This window comes from Plectropomus leopardus, chromosome 19 (assembly GCF_026936395.1).
Source record: "Plectropomus leopardus strain MGB_pleo_1.0 chromosome 19, ASM2693639v1, whole genome shotgun sequence".
In the NCBI taxonomy this organism is placed as follows: Eukaryota; Metazoa; Chordata; class Actinopteri; order Perciformes; family Serranidae; genus Plectropomus; species Plectropomus leopardus.
In genome coordinates, this window is record NC_142194.1 from 2,231,942 (window position 1) to 2,250,000 (window position 18,059).

At 41.8% G+C, this 18,059-nt stretch overlaps 1 protein-coding gene across 3 annotated transcripts in view; it reads left to right on the forward strand.

Moving 5' to 3' along the window:
* The first annotated feature begins 598 nt into the window (after positions 1 to 598).
* prkg1b (protein kinase cGMP-dependent 1b) overlaps positions 599 to 18,059 on the forward strand; it is a 65,266-nt gene continuing 47,805 nt past the window's right edge. Inside the window, exon 1 of one of the 3 annotated variants that reach the window (XM_088069831.1) lies at positions 599 to 1,003. In XM_088069831.1, coding sequence (XP_087925957.1) covers positions 741 to 1,003 — 263 coding nt within the window. In that variant the 5' untranslated portion in view covers positions 599 to 740. Of the gene's footprint in view, positions 1,004 to 4,622; positions 7,886 to 18,059 lie in introns of those variants that run through there. The other 2 variants (XM_088069830.1, XM_088069829.1) reach the window with 2 other exon arrangements.

Genomic DNA, 18,059 nt, shown 5'->3' on the forward strand with positions numbered 1-18,059 from the left:
ACTTCTTTGTACTTGTTTGCATGTCTTTGTAGTCATTTTACTTGTCTTTCTGGTTGTTTTGCATCCCTTTGTAGTTGTTTTGTATTTCTTTGTGGTCATGGTGGAACTCTATTAAGTCCTTTCACATCTCTTCGTAGTTCTGTGTGTGCGTCTTTGTAGTTATTTTGCAGCTTTTTGTAGTTCCTTCGCATCTCTTTGTAGTTGATTTTGTGTCTTTGTAGTCATTTTGTGTACAGCCTTTTAGGTGTTTTGCATTTCTTTGCAGTTTTGCATCTTTTTTTTTAATTTGTTGCATCTCTATGTTGTAACTTTTGTGTGTGTCATCATTTTGCGTTTCTTGTGCATCTCAGTTATTTGCATCTTTTTGTTCTCATTTTGCATCTCTGTATTCGTTTAGTGTCTCTGAGGTGATTTTTGTATGTGTTTTTTGGTCTTTTTGTATCCGTCACTGTCTGCCCCCTCCCCTCTCTCCTCTCTCTCTCTGTCTGAACTCTGAATCAGTGAATCAGTGATGAGAAATCAGAAATCAAACCGACTGAACTGGTCGATAACCGGCTTTTACGCTGAAAGTTTGTCTCTTCGGGACAAATCTGGACCTGATTTACACCTTTATTGTCATTTCTTTTTATATTTCTGGAAAAACTTTAATTTCAGTTCCTGTTTCTGTTTTTTTTCAGCTCCATCCCGTCTGTCTCTGTCCCGACACTCACCGGAGCAGCGGAGCAGCGGAGCAGCGGAGGATGAGCGGGCTGGAGGCGGACCTGTCCCGGCTGCTGCGGCTGAAGGACGAGCGGATCGTGCAGATGGAGCGGAGGCTACGGGAGAAGGAGGAGGAGGCGCTGGAGCTGCGGAGGAGGCTGCACAAGTGTCAGTCGGTGCTGCGGAGCCGCGGGGTCTGCGGGCCGGACTGCTGGCCGGACAGCAGGCGCACCCGGCGGGCAGCGGGGGTGTCCGCGGAGCCGGCGGAGGAGATGGAGCTGCGGAGTTTCTCCAAGACCCACAGGTAAGGAGACACACCTGAGACCCACTCACCGACTGTTCACTGAAGAGTTTTATTTAGTTTTTAGTCACTTATATATCCGCTTATTTTTTCTGATCTGTCCTCACTCCAAATAGTTAAGACCCTTTGAAACTTGCGCATAATGGCTTGACTTCTTTCCAAAACGTAAAAAAGACAATGAGCAACTTAGCAAGAAATGACCCACAAATTTTAAGAAACTAGTAAAAAGTGGCAATGAAGTACCTTAAAATTAGTTTTAAAAAGAGAGGAGGATTATTCGGAAATTATTCAAAAATTACATTTATACTTTAATAACTCTGTTTAAATTTATGTTACAGAAAAAATATAATAAAGTATATTAAAAGAGTACTTTTTTCATTTTCATCATTTTTAGGTCATTTTTTAAAAAAGTTTTTGACTTTTTTATTATTATTTTCAGTTATTTTTTGGGGTTAGGGTTTGGGTTATTTGCTTATTTCTGGGCCATGTCTTATGAAGGTGCTTGTCGACTTCTCGCGATGTATTTGAAAACATCGAACCAATTCGTGCAGGTTAGTTAGTGTTACAGTATCCTAAATGTACATTAAGTATACATCCTTTCTACAAGCGCCAGGACAGAAATGCACTATTTAATGAGGCGTCTTTATTTAAAACAACGTAGCCGCAAAGAGAATATAGTTTTACCCCCCCCCCCCCGAAAAACAAAAGTTACAGGCTAAAAATAAAGTCCCTGCGTTAGTTTGCAAGAGTGTGTGTGTGTGTGTGTGTGTGTGTGTGTGTGTGTGTGTGTGTGTGTGTGTGTTGCAGTTTGTTGTACTGATGGTGGTGAGCCAGCAGGGGGCGCCACAGGGCAGCAGCAGCGCGTACTGATGTCCTCTGATAGATTTATTGACTCTGCTCCTCATGATGAAGATAAAAAGTTTGCAGTTTTTGAAAAGAACTGACTGTTTTAAAGCTGACTTTGCATTATTTTGGCCGTTGAGTGTAGATGGATTGTTAACAAAGCTGTGGGTGGGGTCCCTCTGAGGAGACAGAGGGTAAATATGGAGGAGATAGAAATCAAACTGGGAAAGAGATTTTGCTTCTGTGTACTAAATGTTCACTTTTTTAGGCTTCTTGTTGTCATTTTGCATCTTTATGTCGATGCAGAGATGTTTTACATCTCGTGGTGGTTGTTTTTGTCTCTTTGTTGTCGTTGTCTCTCTTTTGTGTCTCTAGTCTGGTGCTAGTCAGGTAGTCACGTCGGAGCTCTTTGTGGTCATTTTGCATCATTTCTTGGTTATTTTGCATCTCTTTGTTGTGTTTTGCATCTCCAGTTATTTTTGTGTCGTTTGTAATTGTTTTGCATCCCTCTGAAGCTGTTCTGTCTCTTAATAATCATTTTGCTTCTCTTGTCTCTCATTCATCCTGCATGTTTTTCTAGTCTTTTTTGCATGTTGTTGTAGTATTTTTGCATCTCTGTAGTTGCTTTGACTCTGTAGTTGTTTTACATCTCGTCAGAGTCATTTTGCGTCTTTTCTCGGCTGTTTCACGTCTCTAAGTTGTTTTTTGTGTCTCTTTGTGGTCATTTTGTGTGACTTTGTGGTTATTTTGCATCTCTTTTGTGCCTCTTTCTGGATGTTTTGGATTTCTTTGTTGTTGTCTTTGGATCTCTTTGTTGTCTTTTGAATCTCTGTGGTAGTTTTGCATCTTTGTAGTATTTCTTTGTAGCTGTGTTGCAGCTCTTTGTGGTCATTATGCATTATTTAGTGTTTTTTTTGGCATCTCTGTGGTTCTTTTGCTTGTCTTTGTTTTGTGTTTCTCTGCATGTCTTTGTAGTTACTCTGTGTCTCTTTATAATCATTTTGCATCTCTTTGTAGTCATTTTGCTTGTTTTTGTAGTCAATTTGCATATTTTTGTAGTTGCATTGGCTATCTTTCTAGTTTTTTGCGTCTTTTTGTAGCAATTTGCATCACTGTAGTTATTTTTGCATCTTTTTGTAGCTGTTTTGCATCTCTTTTTAATGGTTTTGTTCCTCTTTTAATAAGTCTGCCTCTTTTGTCTCTCTGTTGTCATTTTGTATGTTTTTGTAGCCTTGTTATTCATCTCATCGTTGTTGTTTTTCGTCTCCGTAGTTGTTTCACCTTTTTTGTGGTTGTTTTGCATTTATTTTGTTGTTGTTAAGAATCTCCGTGTCGTCGTTTTCATCTCCTTTCAGTCTTTGTTGTTTTGTCTTAGTGTTACAAAGACGTCTTTGTACAAACAACAATTCCTACTCACACTGTGTAGTCACTGATCTCTTAACTGTTGATGGACCAATCGAATTAGGAAGCAATCGTTGCATCATGGTGTTCGCACCTTCAGATTCATAAATGTTTAAAAGGCAAAGAACACGCTGAAACAGGTTCAAGACAGAAAAAGTTTGTGGTTGTTGTGTTGTTAAATAATAAATGCTGATGCTCTGATGGGTTTTATGGAAATCTCACTCGCACAGAGGGAGAATGAACGAGGCCTCGCACCCTCAGGGTGTGCTGGTATTGCAGAATGTTTTGGTAATATGACCAACAATAAAGTGAAAGAAGAACCTGAAGGTGGCTTTAACCTGATCTTGAGGTCATGTGTCCGAAATTTAATACCTTCATTACGTAAGGTAATGCTATGCTTGGGGCATATGCTGCAGATTCTCTGAATAAGCATCACAAACTAACACGGAAACCAGACGTTATTCCAGCATGAATGCAAAATATAGACAAAAAACATTAATATGCTGCTTTTATCTGGATGTGAAAATGCTGTAGTCCTCGTCCTCTGAATACTGGAATACATCGTTTAAAGGGGACCTGTGCTCTGCCGTATTTTATGTCTTAGAGTGTCACAATGTTGGATGTTCATATTGAACGTGAAAAAATTTATGACAAACGTAATTTCTGTGAGCCAAATCCTCAGTCTTCAGACCTTTCTTAATACTCTGCTTCAAACTTTTTCTTTTTTTTCTGCTCTGGCTACTGAATGATGCCATAGTGTGCATTTGCATTCAGATCCTCCAGAAAGTTGAGTTTGTTTTAATTTTAAGTTGTTTTAACCCTTTCAAACCTGGATCAACATGACATGACAACATCAAAGGCAATGAGAAACTTTGCAAGAAGTGTTCCTCAAATTGCAGGAAAATAGTTGATTTAGATTTTTTTTTAAGCCAGGGAAAGATGTTAAAAAAATATATTTATTATTCTTTTATTACATATATACTCTGCAGAGTAATAAAATCAAATCCAAAATGGCTCATTAAAAAAAGTTCTGGTTCCTTGTATAATGAATTTAATGAACTTTAACCAAAAAAAAGATTAATAATGAGGAGCAGCATCTAAAGACTGACTGATAGACTATGATAGTAAAATAAAAATAAAATAAAATGAAAATAATGGCTCATCATATGTTTGTATGGTTCCTTGTTCAACAGATTTGTGTTCATGAACTTAAAAAAAGACAACAAACACACACACACACACACACACACACACACACGATTTTAATGATGAAGAGCAGAATCTATACACTGATCGATAGGCTGTGAGGAAGAGGAGGAGGAGGAGGCGGAGGAGGAGGAGTTGAGGCAGACCAACTTTTGGCGCACCGGCAGTGTCGCTCCTCTCCGCTTCACTCCTCGTTAAATCTCCTGCTGCTCCGCGTTAAACTAATTAAACTAATGAAGGTGATTAAACCGGAGCAGATCTGCAGCTCCACATCCTCTCTGCGCTCCGCATCATCTCGTGCACCTCCACCGGATTTCTGCACGTTTCACCGCCGTTTGTTTCCTCCGCCGGCGGATTCAGTTTCCAGCCTGAAACTCACACGTGAGGCGGATTTCATTTCCGCTCGCTTCAACATCGGAATATTTTCTTTTTTTTCTCCCTCCTCCGACTCGAGCATCAACCCGGGAAAAGTGATGTGAAATGTTAATTTGATCCGGATTCCTGCAGCTCTTTTCTGTTGTTTTGATGTTTGAGTCCGTCAAACCACTTTTCGTCCTCACTTCGCTGCGGATTTTTTTCAGACACGTTTTCTACTTTTCCTCCACCACCTGACTGAGCTGCAGGCTGAATCAAACCACAGGATGTTTTTAGGTTTTATTCCGGATTTAAAATGTTTCACAGCTTCTTTTTTTGTCTTTGAATCACCTGTTTTGTTTTTTTTTACTTTAACCCTCTTCAAGGAATAAATCCAAACCACAGATGTATTTCTTCTGCCTGGATACATTTTGAAGAATTTTAATCGGGAATATAATACATTTTTCTGTTTTACTGTCCCCGACCTGATTTTCCTGGAACCTGTGGATGTGTATTTTTATCTCCCTGGACTCACTTTCAACTTTGTTTTACTCACTTTGCTTTCAAATTGCTTCAGACAGAATCACATTTTCCCTCGAGACTGGAGGCAAACCTGCTGCGTCTGGTAATATTTCCTGGAGGGGAGGAAATCCTGGAGGTGGTGAACGGTCCCACGTCGTCTTCAGTTTTCACTTCATCGCCTTTGTTTCAAATCAGAATTTAATTTAGAGGAAGGAGGGAGGAACCCCGAGGACCAGTTATTAACTCTAGTTTTCAGACTTTTTGAAGTTTTTATTCTTTTGTCATTGAGAATCATCCCGGAAAATGAGCAGATACGTTTAATTCAGAGGAACCATGGGTATCTGGAGGAACCCAGAGGAGTTAAAGGACTAAAGTATGAGGCATCCTGGGAAACCTTTGGATCCTGAAGGCAACTCTGGATATTGCTTAAATCTAAAGCAACCTCAGCACCCCTCTCTGAGAAGCTCTAATGGGATCCGCGTTAAATCTGGGGACTGCTGAGAATCTGAAGGAACTGAAGAGGAGACCAAAAGAGACCCCAGAGGAACCCTGATTACCTTCAAGACACAAGAGGTTTTAAGTATCCTAATAAATCTTGAAGACTCTGGGAAACTGCAAACATTCCTGTAGATCCTAAAAGAACCGGGAAAATCTCTGTTGAGAAGCTCTAAAGGGGTTCATTTTAAATTTGGGGATTGCTGAGAACCTGGAGGAACCCAAGAGACCCCAGAAGAACCCTACTGTCCAAATGTGGGAACTTTAGAAAATCTTGAAAAGCGTTGAAGTTTCTTAAGGAACATTGAAGGCTCTTGGAAGCTCAGAACATTCCTGCAGATCCAAAAAGAGCCTTGAAAACCTCTTTTGAGAAGCTCTAAAGAGATCTGCGGGGAATCTTGGGACTGCCGACAATGTGGAGGATCCTAAGACGAGACTAAAAAGAAACCCCAGACTCTTAAGAGGTACTCTGAGGACCCTGATGTAAGTTTTGGAAAATCTGGAGATGCTCTAAAGTCTCTTCAGTAATCCCAGAGGAACCCTGACAACATTGAAAACTCTTTGTGAAGCTCCAGAGATTCCAGCAGATCCTAAAATAACCTTGAAAACCTCTTCTTAGAAGCTCTTAAGGGACCTATAGAAAATTGGAGTACTCTTGAGAATCTGGAGGAATCCAGGAGGCTCCAAAGGGACCCCAGAAGAACCTCAGTTACACCTAAGACTCTTAAGAGGTACTCCAAAAATCCAGAGGAAATATGGGAATTTCAGAATATTTGGAAAAGCACTGATGTATTTCAAGGAACCCCAGAAGAAGTCTGAAGACTCTGAGGTGGTCCAACGTTTAAGACCCCAAGCAAATTGCAGGGACCGCTGAAAATCTGGAGGAACCCAAGAGGAGACTCCAAAGAGACCCCAGAAGAACCGTCATTACCCTTGAGGATCATAAGAGGTACTCTGAGTAATTGAGGAAACTCGAGAATTTCAGAAAATCTGGAGAAGCTCTGAGGTATCTCAAGGAACCCCAGAGGAACCCTGAGGATTCCTGCTGATCCTAAGAGAACCTTGAAAACCCATCTGAAGAGCTCTAGAAGAAACCTTAAGATCTCCAAGGAATGGTGAAGTCTGCTGAGAATCTGAAGAACTCAAGGAGGTAACTCTGAGGGGCCCCGAGGAACCCCAGAATAATCTTCAAGACCCTTGAGACTTAAAAGAAACCTCAAAAGATGTTAGAGGCCATAAAGGAATTTTGAAGAGCTCCTCGAAGAATCTTGAAGGATTCTTGAGACCCCAAGAAAATCTTTAGGACTCCTGATAATTCCCTGTACCCTGAAGAACCACAGAAGAACTCTGATGTACCTGAAGACTCGTTAGGAATCTCTGAGAATTGCTATACACCTCCAAGGGACCGTAAGACTCACCTAAGGAATCCTAGATCGACCTACAAGAACCCGTAAAGCGTAGAGGGTGGTATTATGTTGCCAGTTAAGTTACCCAGAAGTAACTAAAGTACCTTTACAACTCCCAGAAATCACTGAGACTCTGATGATGGCAAGGGGCCACAAACAAATCTGAAGGAACCCAGGCCCTAGGGAAATCTGGTGACATCCCTTGAGGATTCACTGAGTTAAGGACTTTGAGGAACCCTAAAGGGACCCTCACAACCACAAGGAAATCTGGGGACGACAGAAGCACCCCGAACACTCTAGAGAAACCCTGAACTCCTCAGGGAACTCCCAGAGTAACAATGGGCACCCTACGGGACCTGCAGTACGCCCTGCAGGAGAAGATCGAGGAGCTGCGGCAGCGCGACACGCTGATCGACGAGCTGGAGCTGGAGTTAGATCAGAAAGACGAGCTGATCCAGCGGCTGCAGAACGAGCTAGACAAGTACCGGTCCGTGCTCCGGCCCGCCACCGCCCAGCAGGTCCAGGCCCAGCAGCAGAGCCTCGTCATGCAGCCGGACCAGCACCGCAGCAAACGGCAGGCCATCTCGGCCGAGCCCACGGCCTGCGACATCACTGACCTCAGTCATGTCACCCTGCCCTTCTACCCCAAGAGCCCGCAGTAAGTCCGCATTCAAAACATATTGAGTTTTATACCTTATACGCAAATATAAATTATTAAGATATAAACTGTTCCACGGTCAGACAATAAAAACAACAAAAACAAAACAAAATCAGTCCAAATATGATAATTTAACCAGAAAACAAAAACAAAAAACATACATCTTAATACACAGCCACAGAAAACCCACCCCAGCACCGCGAGCAAAAATTCATTTTACAAATTTTACAGATCTACAGTTTATCTTCATAAAGAGCTTATTTTCTCCCCTCCTACGCTTTCTCCAGGTGGTGAGCTAAACTAAAAGTTTCATACGTAAATAACTAAACTAATAACTAAATCAGTTTCTTTTTTATGTTAATTAACAAAAAATTGGGCAGTAGAAAACAAAATGATATACCAGCCAAACAATAACTACGACAAATCCTAAATTCATAAACCGTGAAGTTTCTACCGTCTTCTTTTGGGTTTTCTCATTTGTTGTTACTTTAGATACCTGAGTTTTGACTTTTGGGATGGCCGTTGGTTGTTATCTTCACAGTGTGTTCATGTGCAGCTTTTTTATAAATATGCAATTTTAACAATTCTAAATATATTTTTCCCCATCTATTTTCTTTTTCTTTTCCCTTGACATTTTCCTGAGCTTTTATCAAATATATTTCTAAATCTACTAATTGCTCTTTACCCCCCCCACCTTTTGTTTGTAAAATCTGAATCTGCAGATTAACCAACAACATCTCCTTCAGTTTAAACAGGCGCTGCACTAGTATTTAGAAACCTGGATGAGGTGTTTGCATGTTTCATACACCAGGACATCATATTTACATACGCTACAAATAACCAGAATACTTCAAAAATATGATCATAACCAGGATACGAGTGCACATACAAACGCTCTCACTTCTGGTGGGAAACGCAGACTTGATGTTGTAAATTGAAGCTAATGAAGGAACTCGTGTTTTGTCTGTAAAAGTCTCTCGAGGCGATCCTCTGTTCTCCCCGTGCGGCTGCTGGTCGTGTTTAGTGACGTGCGCCGGTTCTGGATGCCCACCAGGCTCTGCTTCCGGAAACCAGACTGTTCTCACGGAGATGTTTGAACTCCGCTGGAGCGAAAGTCTCATTAAAAGCTGGCAGATGAGCGGAGGCTGCCAGCAGAACTCCTGCGCGCCTCCAGGCAGATTAAAACTTTCAAACGTTAATGTTTCCCAGCTGAACAAAACGCTCCCATCAGTCCGTGCTGCACAGGTGGTGGAGAAGGGAATCATTTATATCCTCTGACAGCGAATATTTGCATGTTGAATATTGAGTTTCTCTCCTCTCACTGCCGGTAACTCTCCAGTGAGACCGATTTGGTTTTATTTGTCCAAGTTTTCAGATATTTGTCTCTGAGATTACCGCCTGACAGAAAAGGATTTAACACAATGTTAAAAGTCGGATACCTGAGTTAAATAAAACACCAGGTGCTCTTTTTGAAATTAACCGCTTTAGATGTTCAAAACAAGCAGCACATTAATTTAGACATAGATCCCACATTTGTATTCGTGTCACTTTTAATAGCGTTTCAGAGTTTCCAGTGAAAGTTGAGGCACAGCTGGAGCAGCAGGTGGTTAAAGATTAATGATGCTTGAGCTTTTAAATTCCCCACTTTCTTAAATTTTCCACTTTTCTCAGTCATCTATGAAATCTGATGGACCTTTTAACTATTTTCTGACATTTTACAGAGCAGATGATCGATTGATGCTTTGGAAAATAATCATCAATTTGAATGATGATGACCGCGATCATTAATTGAGGCCCTGTGTTGAAGTCTGCTCTCTATTCTGTAAAAGTGGATGGAGGAAAATGTGCGATGTGCACTGAAGACGAAACCATGTGCTGGAGCCAGATGCATAAAACTCCGTAAATTTACACTGAAACTGTGCAGAAGTACATAGACAGAAATATGTGTATGCATATTTTTGTCAGATTTATAAACCCACTGCACATCTGCCTGAGTCTGTTTTATAAATCTCAAACACTAGGTGAGTTTTCATCAAAGATTTGCACAAAAGTTAAGCAATATAATAATAATAATAATAATAATAATAATAATAATATTACCTCCTCTTGTAGCTCCTGCTGCATCATGAGGGAGCCAGTTTCTCCCGACAAACACATAGCATCACGTGACCTAGAAAAGACAAAAAAGTGTTTCCATTGCACTTTATCTATATTTTGAATATTTTCAGTGCTTTCCCTTGCTGTAAGACAGCCCGTACTGAGGGAGATTTAAAGCAGTTATATCAAAAACGGCAGACTCCGTTGAGAAAAACGGTCATTTTACTCCACTGAACGGCGGAGCTGCCGCTGCACCGCCTCCTCCATCAGCTGCTGAGGAGAAAATATAGTGTAACTTTTAACTGATTGATTTTTTTAGGTGGGTAAAATATGTTTTCCCGTCCACGGCAGGACATCGCTTAGCTTCCGTGCTGCTGTTGTGGGACTGAACTTCATTTATCAGAGGAGGGGTGCGGCTGGAGGGTGATTTTTGTAGAATATTTAAAATAGATATAAAATATTACTTTTCAAGTTGTATGCCTCTCACCTAAGCCAAAATTAAAAACACTGGTTACATTTGGCCTGTTTTTCAGCCCCCCTTCCCTCCTCATAAGTGACGAACGGTCCCTAACGAACGCGTGCGGCGATGTGGAGCATTAACAGATCACAGAGTCCAGTCAGTCTGTCACGTTATCGGGGCGTTTGTCCGATTTTGAGAAATTCAAATTAGTCCGATTTCAGTCAGACTAACATGTTCACATGTAATTTAAAAGTCTATTTTTAGTTTGACTAACTCAAAAACTTGACTTAATTTAACAGCATGTAAACATACTGACCGTTACATATCCCTTGTAATCTGGTCCGTATGACCTCACCTGCAGCTATCGTGGCTAAAACTGTGTGAACTGGTCTGAAGATTGTGTCAGCTGCACACATTATTCCTTTATGAATGTCTTTTTTTGTGTGGGAAAAGCGTACGGAGGGTTTTCGTGTAAACACATCATTTATGCATCTGACCTCAGGTTGATGCTGTAAGAAAGATGGTTAATAAACCAGCTGCATGTTAATATCAAAGATAAAATAAATCACATTTTTGATCCTTCCTCGCTGTAAAATCAGCACTCAGGTTTCAGCATTTCAGTATTTGTGACTTAAAGTCTGTTTCTTCTTGCACAGAAAACGTTTAGTTTCCGTCTGTGGCCGACGCGCAGGTGATGAGGCGTTCACATGGTCCCGCAGTGTTTCAGTGAAACAGAGTCCAGTTTCCTGATGTGTTTGTCAGCAGCTCGTCTGCTGAGCAGGAAACTACCAGCTGCTGCTGTCACAGATCTTTATTTATACACGTATGAATATGAAAATGTGTGCGTGACGTCTGATGACATGCTGGGGACAGATGACTGCTGTTGTTCAGTCCCGCTGTCAGAGAAAGCAAATAACATCCGTTTAAAGAGCCACATACGGAGCCACAGACTGTAACTTTTTCTCTCATTTTAATCATTTGACATACAAACAAAAAAAATCAGGTCAAATCATGTCAGTTGTTTTCCTGAATTTCTTGCAGAATGAGCGATTCTCTCTTTCATACTGCAGCAGACCAGCAGTGAGTCTGAGCTTTTCAATAAATCCTCAGATTGCGTTGGGGCGCCCTGTGGCTTACTTGGTAGAGCGGGCGCCCCACGTACAAAGGCTGTGTGTTTGCCGCAGCAGCCGTGGGTTTGATTTTGCCCTCGGCACTTTGCTGCTGCATGTCATCCCCTTTCTCTCCCTCTTTCACACTATCTGATCTAACAAATAAAGGGAAATTCCTCCCCAAGATAATCAAAAATAAATTAATTGATAAAAAAACAACTTAGATTTAAATTTCGAATATTAAATAAGCCTAATGGCACATCAGTGTCAAAAAAAATCCCATTTATGGCAAAAAAGTTTTTACGCTCCCATTAGGTGGTATTTCAGGTGATTTGAATATTTTGCAAAACTGCAATGGAAATTTTATTTATTTATTTTTTTACAGTTTGAGGGTTAATAGAAACACACCTACAGTCATGAAAAAGACTAATTCTCCACTAAAGTGAACACCTCAAAAACCAGTAACAGACTCATGTCGACTGTGTGATTTAACTTTTACTGATAAAAATAATTTGATAATCTGTCCCTCAGAGCTGAAGCCTGACTGTGATTTGATTTGCTATCTGAGCAGAACGTTATTACAACGAAATCACGCGAGCTTTTGTGTCTTCTGGGCTTTTCTGAGATGTGTTTTTATTCCATGTAGATCTTTACAATTTACAGAGAGAAGGACGCAGACAGGCCTCACTGCTTAACCCAAACATTAATCACAACTTGTTGTGAGCAGTTTTTTATTTTTTAAAAACCAAACTTCACTCACCAACTGTATGACCGTACAGGAGGAAGCGTGCACCTACTGCCAGCGTTCACGGCACCGCTCAGCCAGAAGGTAATTAAAGTTTACATCTTGCACTGTCACAAGCCTCTCGTCCATGAGTACATGAACGCTGCACGTTCAAGTTTGGTAAACCGCTCACAAAGGTCTGTGGATTACCGTGAGTGACCACGTCATGATTACTGGACAGAGGACATCGCTGTTGAGTTTTTGAAATGACTTTTTTGGCGCTTATTGCACCACAAGCTGAGAGCCATCTAGTTCCATTATCTTGTAGAGAAGACAGACGTGCTTTTGTGGATATCGTGGCATTAGTTACAGCATCAGCAGCAGACGCAGGAGGACACCCGGAGCGTAATATTTAGACGCAAAGGTATATTGATAAAGCATCGACATGTGATGACTTGGGATGAAAACATGTCGAACACTCTGTAACTCACACCAAGACTATCTAGATTGATGCATATCACGAGGTGAGAGGAAAAATATGTGTTTTTGATTTTGGGGCTAAATTGTCCCTTTGAATGCAGTTAAATTTGAATGCAAACTGGATAAAACTTTGGTTTAATGTGTGAAGTTTCCCCAGCACCTGAGGAGCGTGTTGTTCTTTCTGTCTGCTGTAAACACGGCAGCCTTCAGGAGCAACAAGATCTAAATTAAATATAAAAAGTAGCTTTCTGTTAACGTCTGAGATCCAGTAAAATGCAGGTGGGCGTCTGGTGTCTGGGACTGAACCTGAAACCTTGATGTTAGCCTGCAGCCGCTGTGACTCCCACACAGAAAGAGTGTTACAGATGAACCGTGGCGTACCTGTGCAGTCTGTGTACCTGTGCAGCCTGAGTACCTGTGCAGCCTGAGTACCTGTGCAGTCTGTGTACCTGTGCAGCCTGAGTACCTGTGTAGTCTGTGTACCTGTGCAGCCTGAGTACCTGTGCAGCCTGAGTACCTGTGCAGCCTGAGTACCTGTGCAGCCTGAGTACCTGTGCAGCCTGAGTACCTGTGCAGCCTGAGTACCTGTGCAGTCTGTGTACCTGTGCAGCCTGAGTACCTGTGCAGCCTGAGTACCTGTGCAGCCTGAGTACCTGTGCAGCCTGAGTACCTGTGCAGTCTGTGTACCTGTGCAGCCTGAGTACCTGTGTAGTCTGTGTACCTGTGCAGTCTGTGTACCTGTGCAGTCTGTGTACCTGTGCAGCCTGTGTAACAATTGAAACAACAATTGTGTTTTTACTTAAGCCTTTGAAACCTGGAGCGACAGACGCTTTTCACAAATAATTAAACCTCTGAACTATGAGCAAATTGGTGCGATTTATTTCAAAAACATGGGAAAAAGACAATGAGCGACTTGGTGAGAAATGCTCCAAAAATGTGAGAAATAAGTAGATTTACAAAATTATTTTAAAAAAAATAGATAAATAAATAAAAAATATATTTAAAATGATCATAATAACATATACAGAATTGGTACAGAATTCCCTCTGCTGCCTGAACTGTCTGTATTTACGCACCTGAGTGAAGTTTCTATCTGCAATGATCTCATCTCTTCCACAATGATCATATTTCCTATTTTCGTAAACACATTTGGACTAATTATGATGATGTTTGCGTTGATGACATTTCTACTTATTCTACTCGGTCGGGTTTGGAGGAAGTGAAACTCGAAATCAGCGGAGAGCCGTTTTACGTGCAGCTTTACGAGCGCAGGCCCTCTGCTATCTTCCACTCCTCAGAGCTCTCTGTAATATAATGTTTCTCTGTCTGTCTGTGCCAGCAACAACAACCACTGTGCTGCTTTTTAATCTGCGCGGTGTGCGCCCACACACACACACACACACACACACACACACACACACACACACATAGAGCTCCACGCAGGCAGCTGACAGGGTTTCATTTGCCATCCCACCACTTGTCGCTGTCAGTGTCCTGCAGCTTGCTGTGTGTGTGTGTGTGTGTGTGTGTGTGTGTGTGTGTGTGTGTGTGTGTGTGTGTTATTTTAAAACATAAATAAAGGTATTACAGTCGAGCGTGTGTGGGCTGTAATCACCCACCAGCTCTCCTGCTGTCTGCGGAAACGCTTCATAAGCAGTTTTAGAAGAGTTAATGATCAGCTGAGACTCAGCCGTCACAGATCCGCTGCGGAGAGAGGACTCTTACTTTGAAAATGAGGATGTCCCGCCTGTGGGACGCTGACAAACGTCAGAAATGTCACGAGCCTTCAGAGAGCAGCAAACATGACCTGAATGATGTAAAAGTTGTAACAGGGATGTTTCTTCTGATTGTGATGTTTCTGATTGTAGTAATCATGTTTGTCTTTATTCGACACGTTCTCATCTCAACTCGTCACGTGGCGCCGCTCCGTCAGCGACCTTCTGCGACTACTTATGATGTTTTCGGTTTCCTTGTGCGTCAGCTGTTTATGTTCCGGGATTCTGTCACGGTGATGCCAACAGATGCACATGGTGGGATGACGCTGCACGGTTCTTGTGTTTATACAACAGCACGGACCATGACGATGGTTAGATTTAGGCAAAACGGGCACATGGTCGGGGCGCCTGGTGGCTCAGTGGACAGAGCGGCATCCCATGTACAGAGGCTGTGTCCTCGCCGCAGCAGCCGCAGGTTCGAATCCGGCCTCAGCCCTTTGCTGCACGTCATCCTCTCTCTCTCTCCCCCTTCCACGCTCACACTGTCCTGTTAAAGGCAATAAAAGCCAAAAATAATGATCTTCAAAAGATAAAAAGAGAGAGACACATGGTGACGTGTAGAAAATAATCACACATCCACACGGGAAGCAAACTCCGAACTCCTGCACGAAAATCGGCTGTTCGTGGGACCGGTCCACGTTACTTTTGGCAGCGTTACACCTGATGCAGCTCTTCAGCATCTCAGCATTTCATGCACACGCGACCAGCACATTGCATACGGATGCGCCTGGTGCCGTCCAGCAGCGCACAATAACAACGCCACCAGTTGTGTCTGATCCGGTGATGTTCTGGTTGGACACAGAAGGTGGTTTTTGGCCGTCAATATTGCTCAACTCCTAACTGTTACCTATGAGCATGCTCTTTTGTGCTGTGACGTAATGCCTCCAGTGATTTTCTCTTCTATTTTATTTAGGTGTATTTGGGTTTTTCTCTCGCTCAGAACAAAAGAACAGTTCAATAGAAACCAGTGTTCATTGTTTCAAAGTCTTTCTCTGTTGCTGTTTGCCGTTTTCTGTCCTCCTCTTTATTCATTGTCTTTTTGCTTTTCTCTTTGAATCATTTTACATTCTTGTAATTTACTTTTTTATTTCTTTAATGCACTGCTTGTTATTTTTCCGTCTACTTTATCTTCTTTATGTTCATATTTTTTTCTCTCCAACCTATAAATTCATCCTCTTTTCTCCCCGATGACTTCTTCAGTCATTCCTCCATTTTTATGTTCCTCCCTAACCCGTCCTCCCTCCCCTGTGACTCATGCAGTAATAAAACGAGGGTCTACTTCGTCTCCCCTCCTCCATCCGGTCACACTGTGTCTTCATTCAAGTTAGTTTCCTCCGGAGTCCAATTTACATGCAGATACTGAAGCCGGGCTGAAATATCTCTTCCTCTGATTCACCAAAATAAAACCCAGCTCTAATAGATCCTCTCGGCGCTCGTCTCATCGACGGGATGAAATAAAACAATCAATCTATTCTTAGGTGGACCTTTAGGTGTTTTCTCCCTCTTTACAACAGAGTTATCTTCTCCTCTCAGCAGCCGCAGACACAAGTGTCAGTGGCCTCGCCTCACATAATTTCCCTCAAAACTAATATTTCAACCGTGAATTTCATTTGGTCCAAACTGTCGCCCGAGTTTCAGAGTGAGCTGAGGCGAAGCTGCGCGGAGGATGTTGCATCAGAGTCTCAGTCTGTGAAGTTGTTTCAGTTTGCAGATGATTAAAATTTCTTACAATAATGAATCAAATCATGCCAAACTAAAAGAAGTAGTGATGTGCATCCGTAAAGCTAAACCGACCATTTAAGTTTAGTCACAAATGCTCCGAAATTTCCGCAAGTGAACAAAAGTCTCTTTTTCTTTGCAGTCAGTGCTGCAGCAGATGCAGTTTTTTGTGATGCTGGTTTTGAGCAGCGAAGTCGTCAGAAGAAAATATTTGCATCGTACGCATCTGCAAACCATGAACACGTTACGTTTGCATCTTTTATATGCATCAGGTTGTTTCTTGAGTTCATGGTCAGGAGGCGGAGGGCATGGTGCATTGTGCGAGACTTTAGATGTGACACTCGATTTACGACCTGCCGCCCAAATCTGGCCCCTGATAGAGTGCCGGGTGCCCCCCCAAACATTTCCTAATTCACAATAAAAAATAAAGTGATTCACACTGAGAAATGTTGATGTGCTTTTAGTATATATAAGGTGTCAAAGTGCTTAAAACAGCATCAGTATAGAGCTTTTTTATCACCCCCCCACACCCCCGACAGAAGTCCTATCTAAGACCCAGATTTCCCAAAAATCCTACAGTTGTCCTGAAATCTTGGAAACAACATGACAGTTTAAGAAACATCCTAAAATCTGAGATATGTCCTAGAATCCAAGAAACATGTTAAAGTACTGGAATTGTCCCAAAATCCTAAAACTGTCCTGAAATCTTGGAAACATCCTAAGATCCGAGAAACATGTACGGAGCAAAATCGGGCAAATTCAACCGTAAGACCGTCAATCTGAGGGTCTGGCATCAGAAAAAGTATTTTAATGATGTATTTCTCTTATTTCAGTTCTTTCTTGTTACGTGTTTTGTGTCTCAGCGTAGTGAGCGTGTGCGTCATGAGGTTTTGGTTTCGTGTGAACTCACCAAACCAGATTTCTGTCCTATAAAGTTTTGAATCTTGAAATTGTTTAGTTTTGCTGTGATTTTTAACAGATTAATATGTGAAATTCTGCCTTTCTGGTAAAATGGGAAGAGTTTCCAGGGTTAGTCGGAGCTCTGGACTTTATTTTGCTGAATCTGAGACAGTCAGGTGTGTCTGTTGGATGAGTACCTGTGTTTTCGCAGCTCTGTTAAAGTGTTTTGGGGTTAAATATCTCTTTTTCTGAGCATCTGAAGCTCACGCTGTGATCCGGCCGACAGCTGAGAGTTGATTTCTGGACGATTTGTTTTCCCCTCTTCATCTTTCCTCCTCTCTGTTTTCACTGCGTTTCAATTAAAAAGCGTTTTATTGACTCGGCAGGAAGGAAACCTCCTGCTCTGCCCTCCTCGCTCATACAGCTCGCCGTTTGATGGCGGAGGCTCAGCTGCCTTTCATTCGTCCACGTTTGAAGGAGGAAGGAGCTCCTCGTCTCTCCTCCGCTCCGAAACTAAAACGCGCTGCAGATATTTGAGTGTTTGTGCGGCACCAGCTGCTGAGAAAAAGTGTAATTATAAGACGTTAATTGAGAATCTGCATTAATTTACTCTGGAGAAGACAATAATCAAAGTCAATTTTGGATCTAAGGTGTGATTGTTTATCAGGATAAACAGACAAAGCAAAGAGTCAAGGAAACTTTTAGAGGAAGCGGACTCTTCATTTTACTTCTTATTTATTATTAATATTGCTATTTATGTATTTATTTATTTATCTGTCTTATCAGGATAAACTTGGACCAAAGAAAAGAGTGAAGGGTGAAAAGGAAGCAATGACGTCTTTTTACTATTTATTAATTGACTCATGTTCTAAAATGAGTTATCAGTGTTCGTAAACTGCCTGGCTGCTTT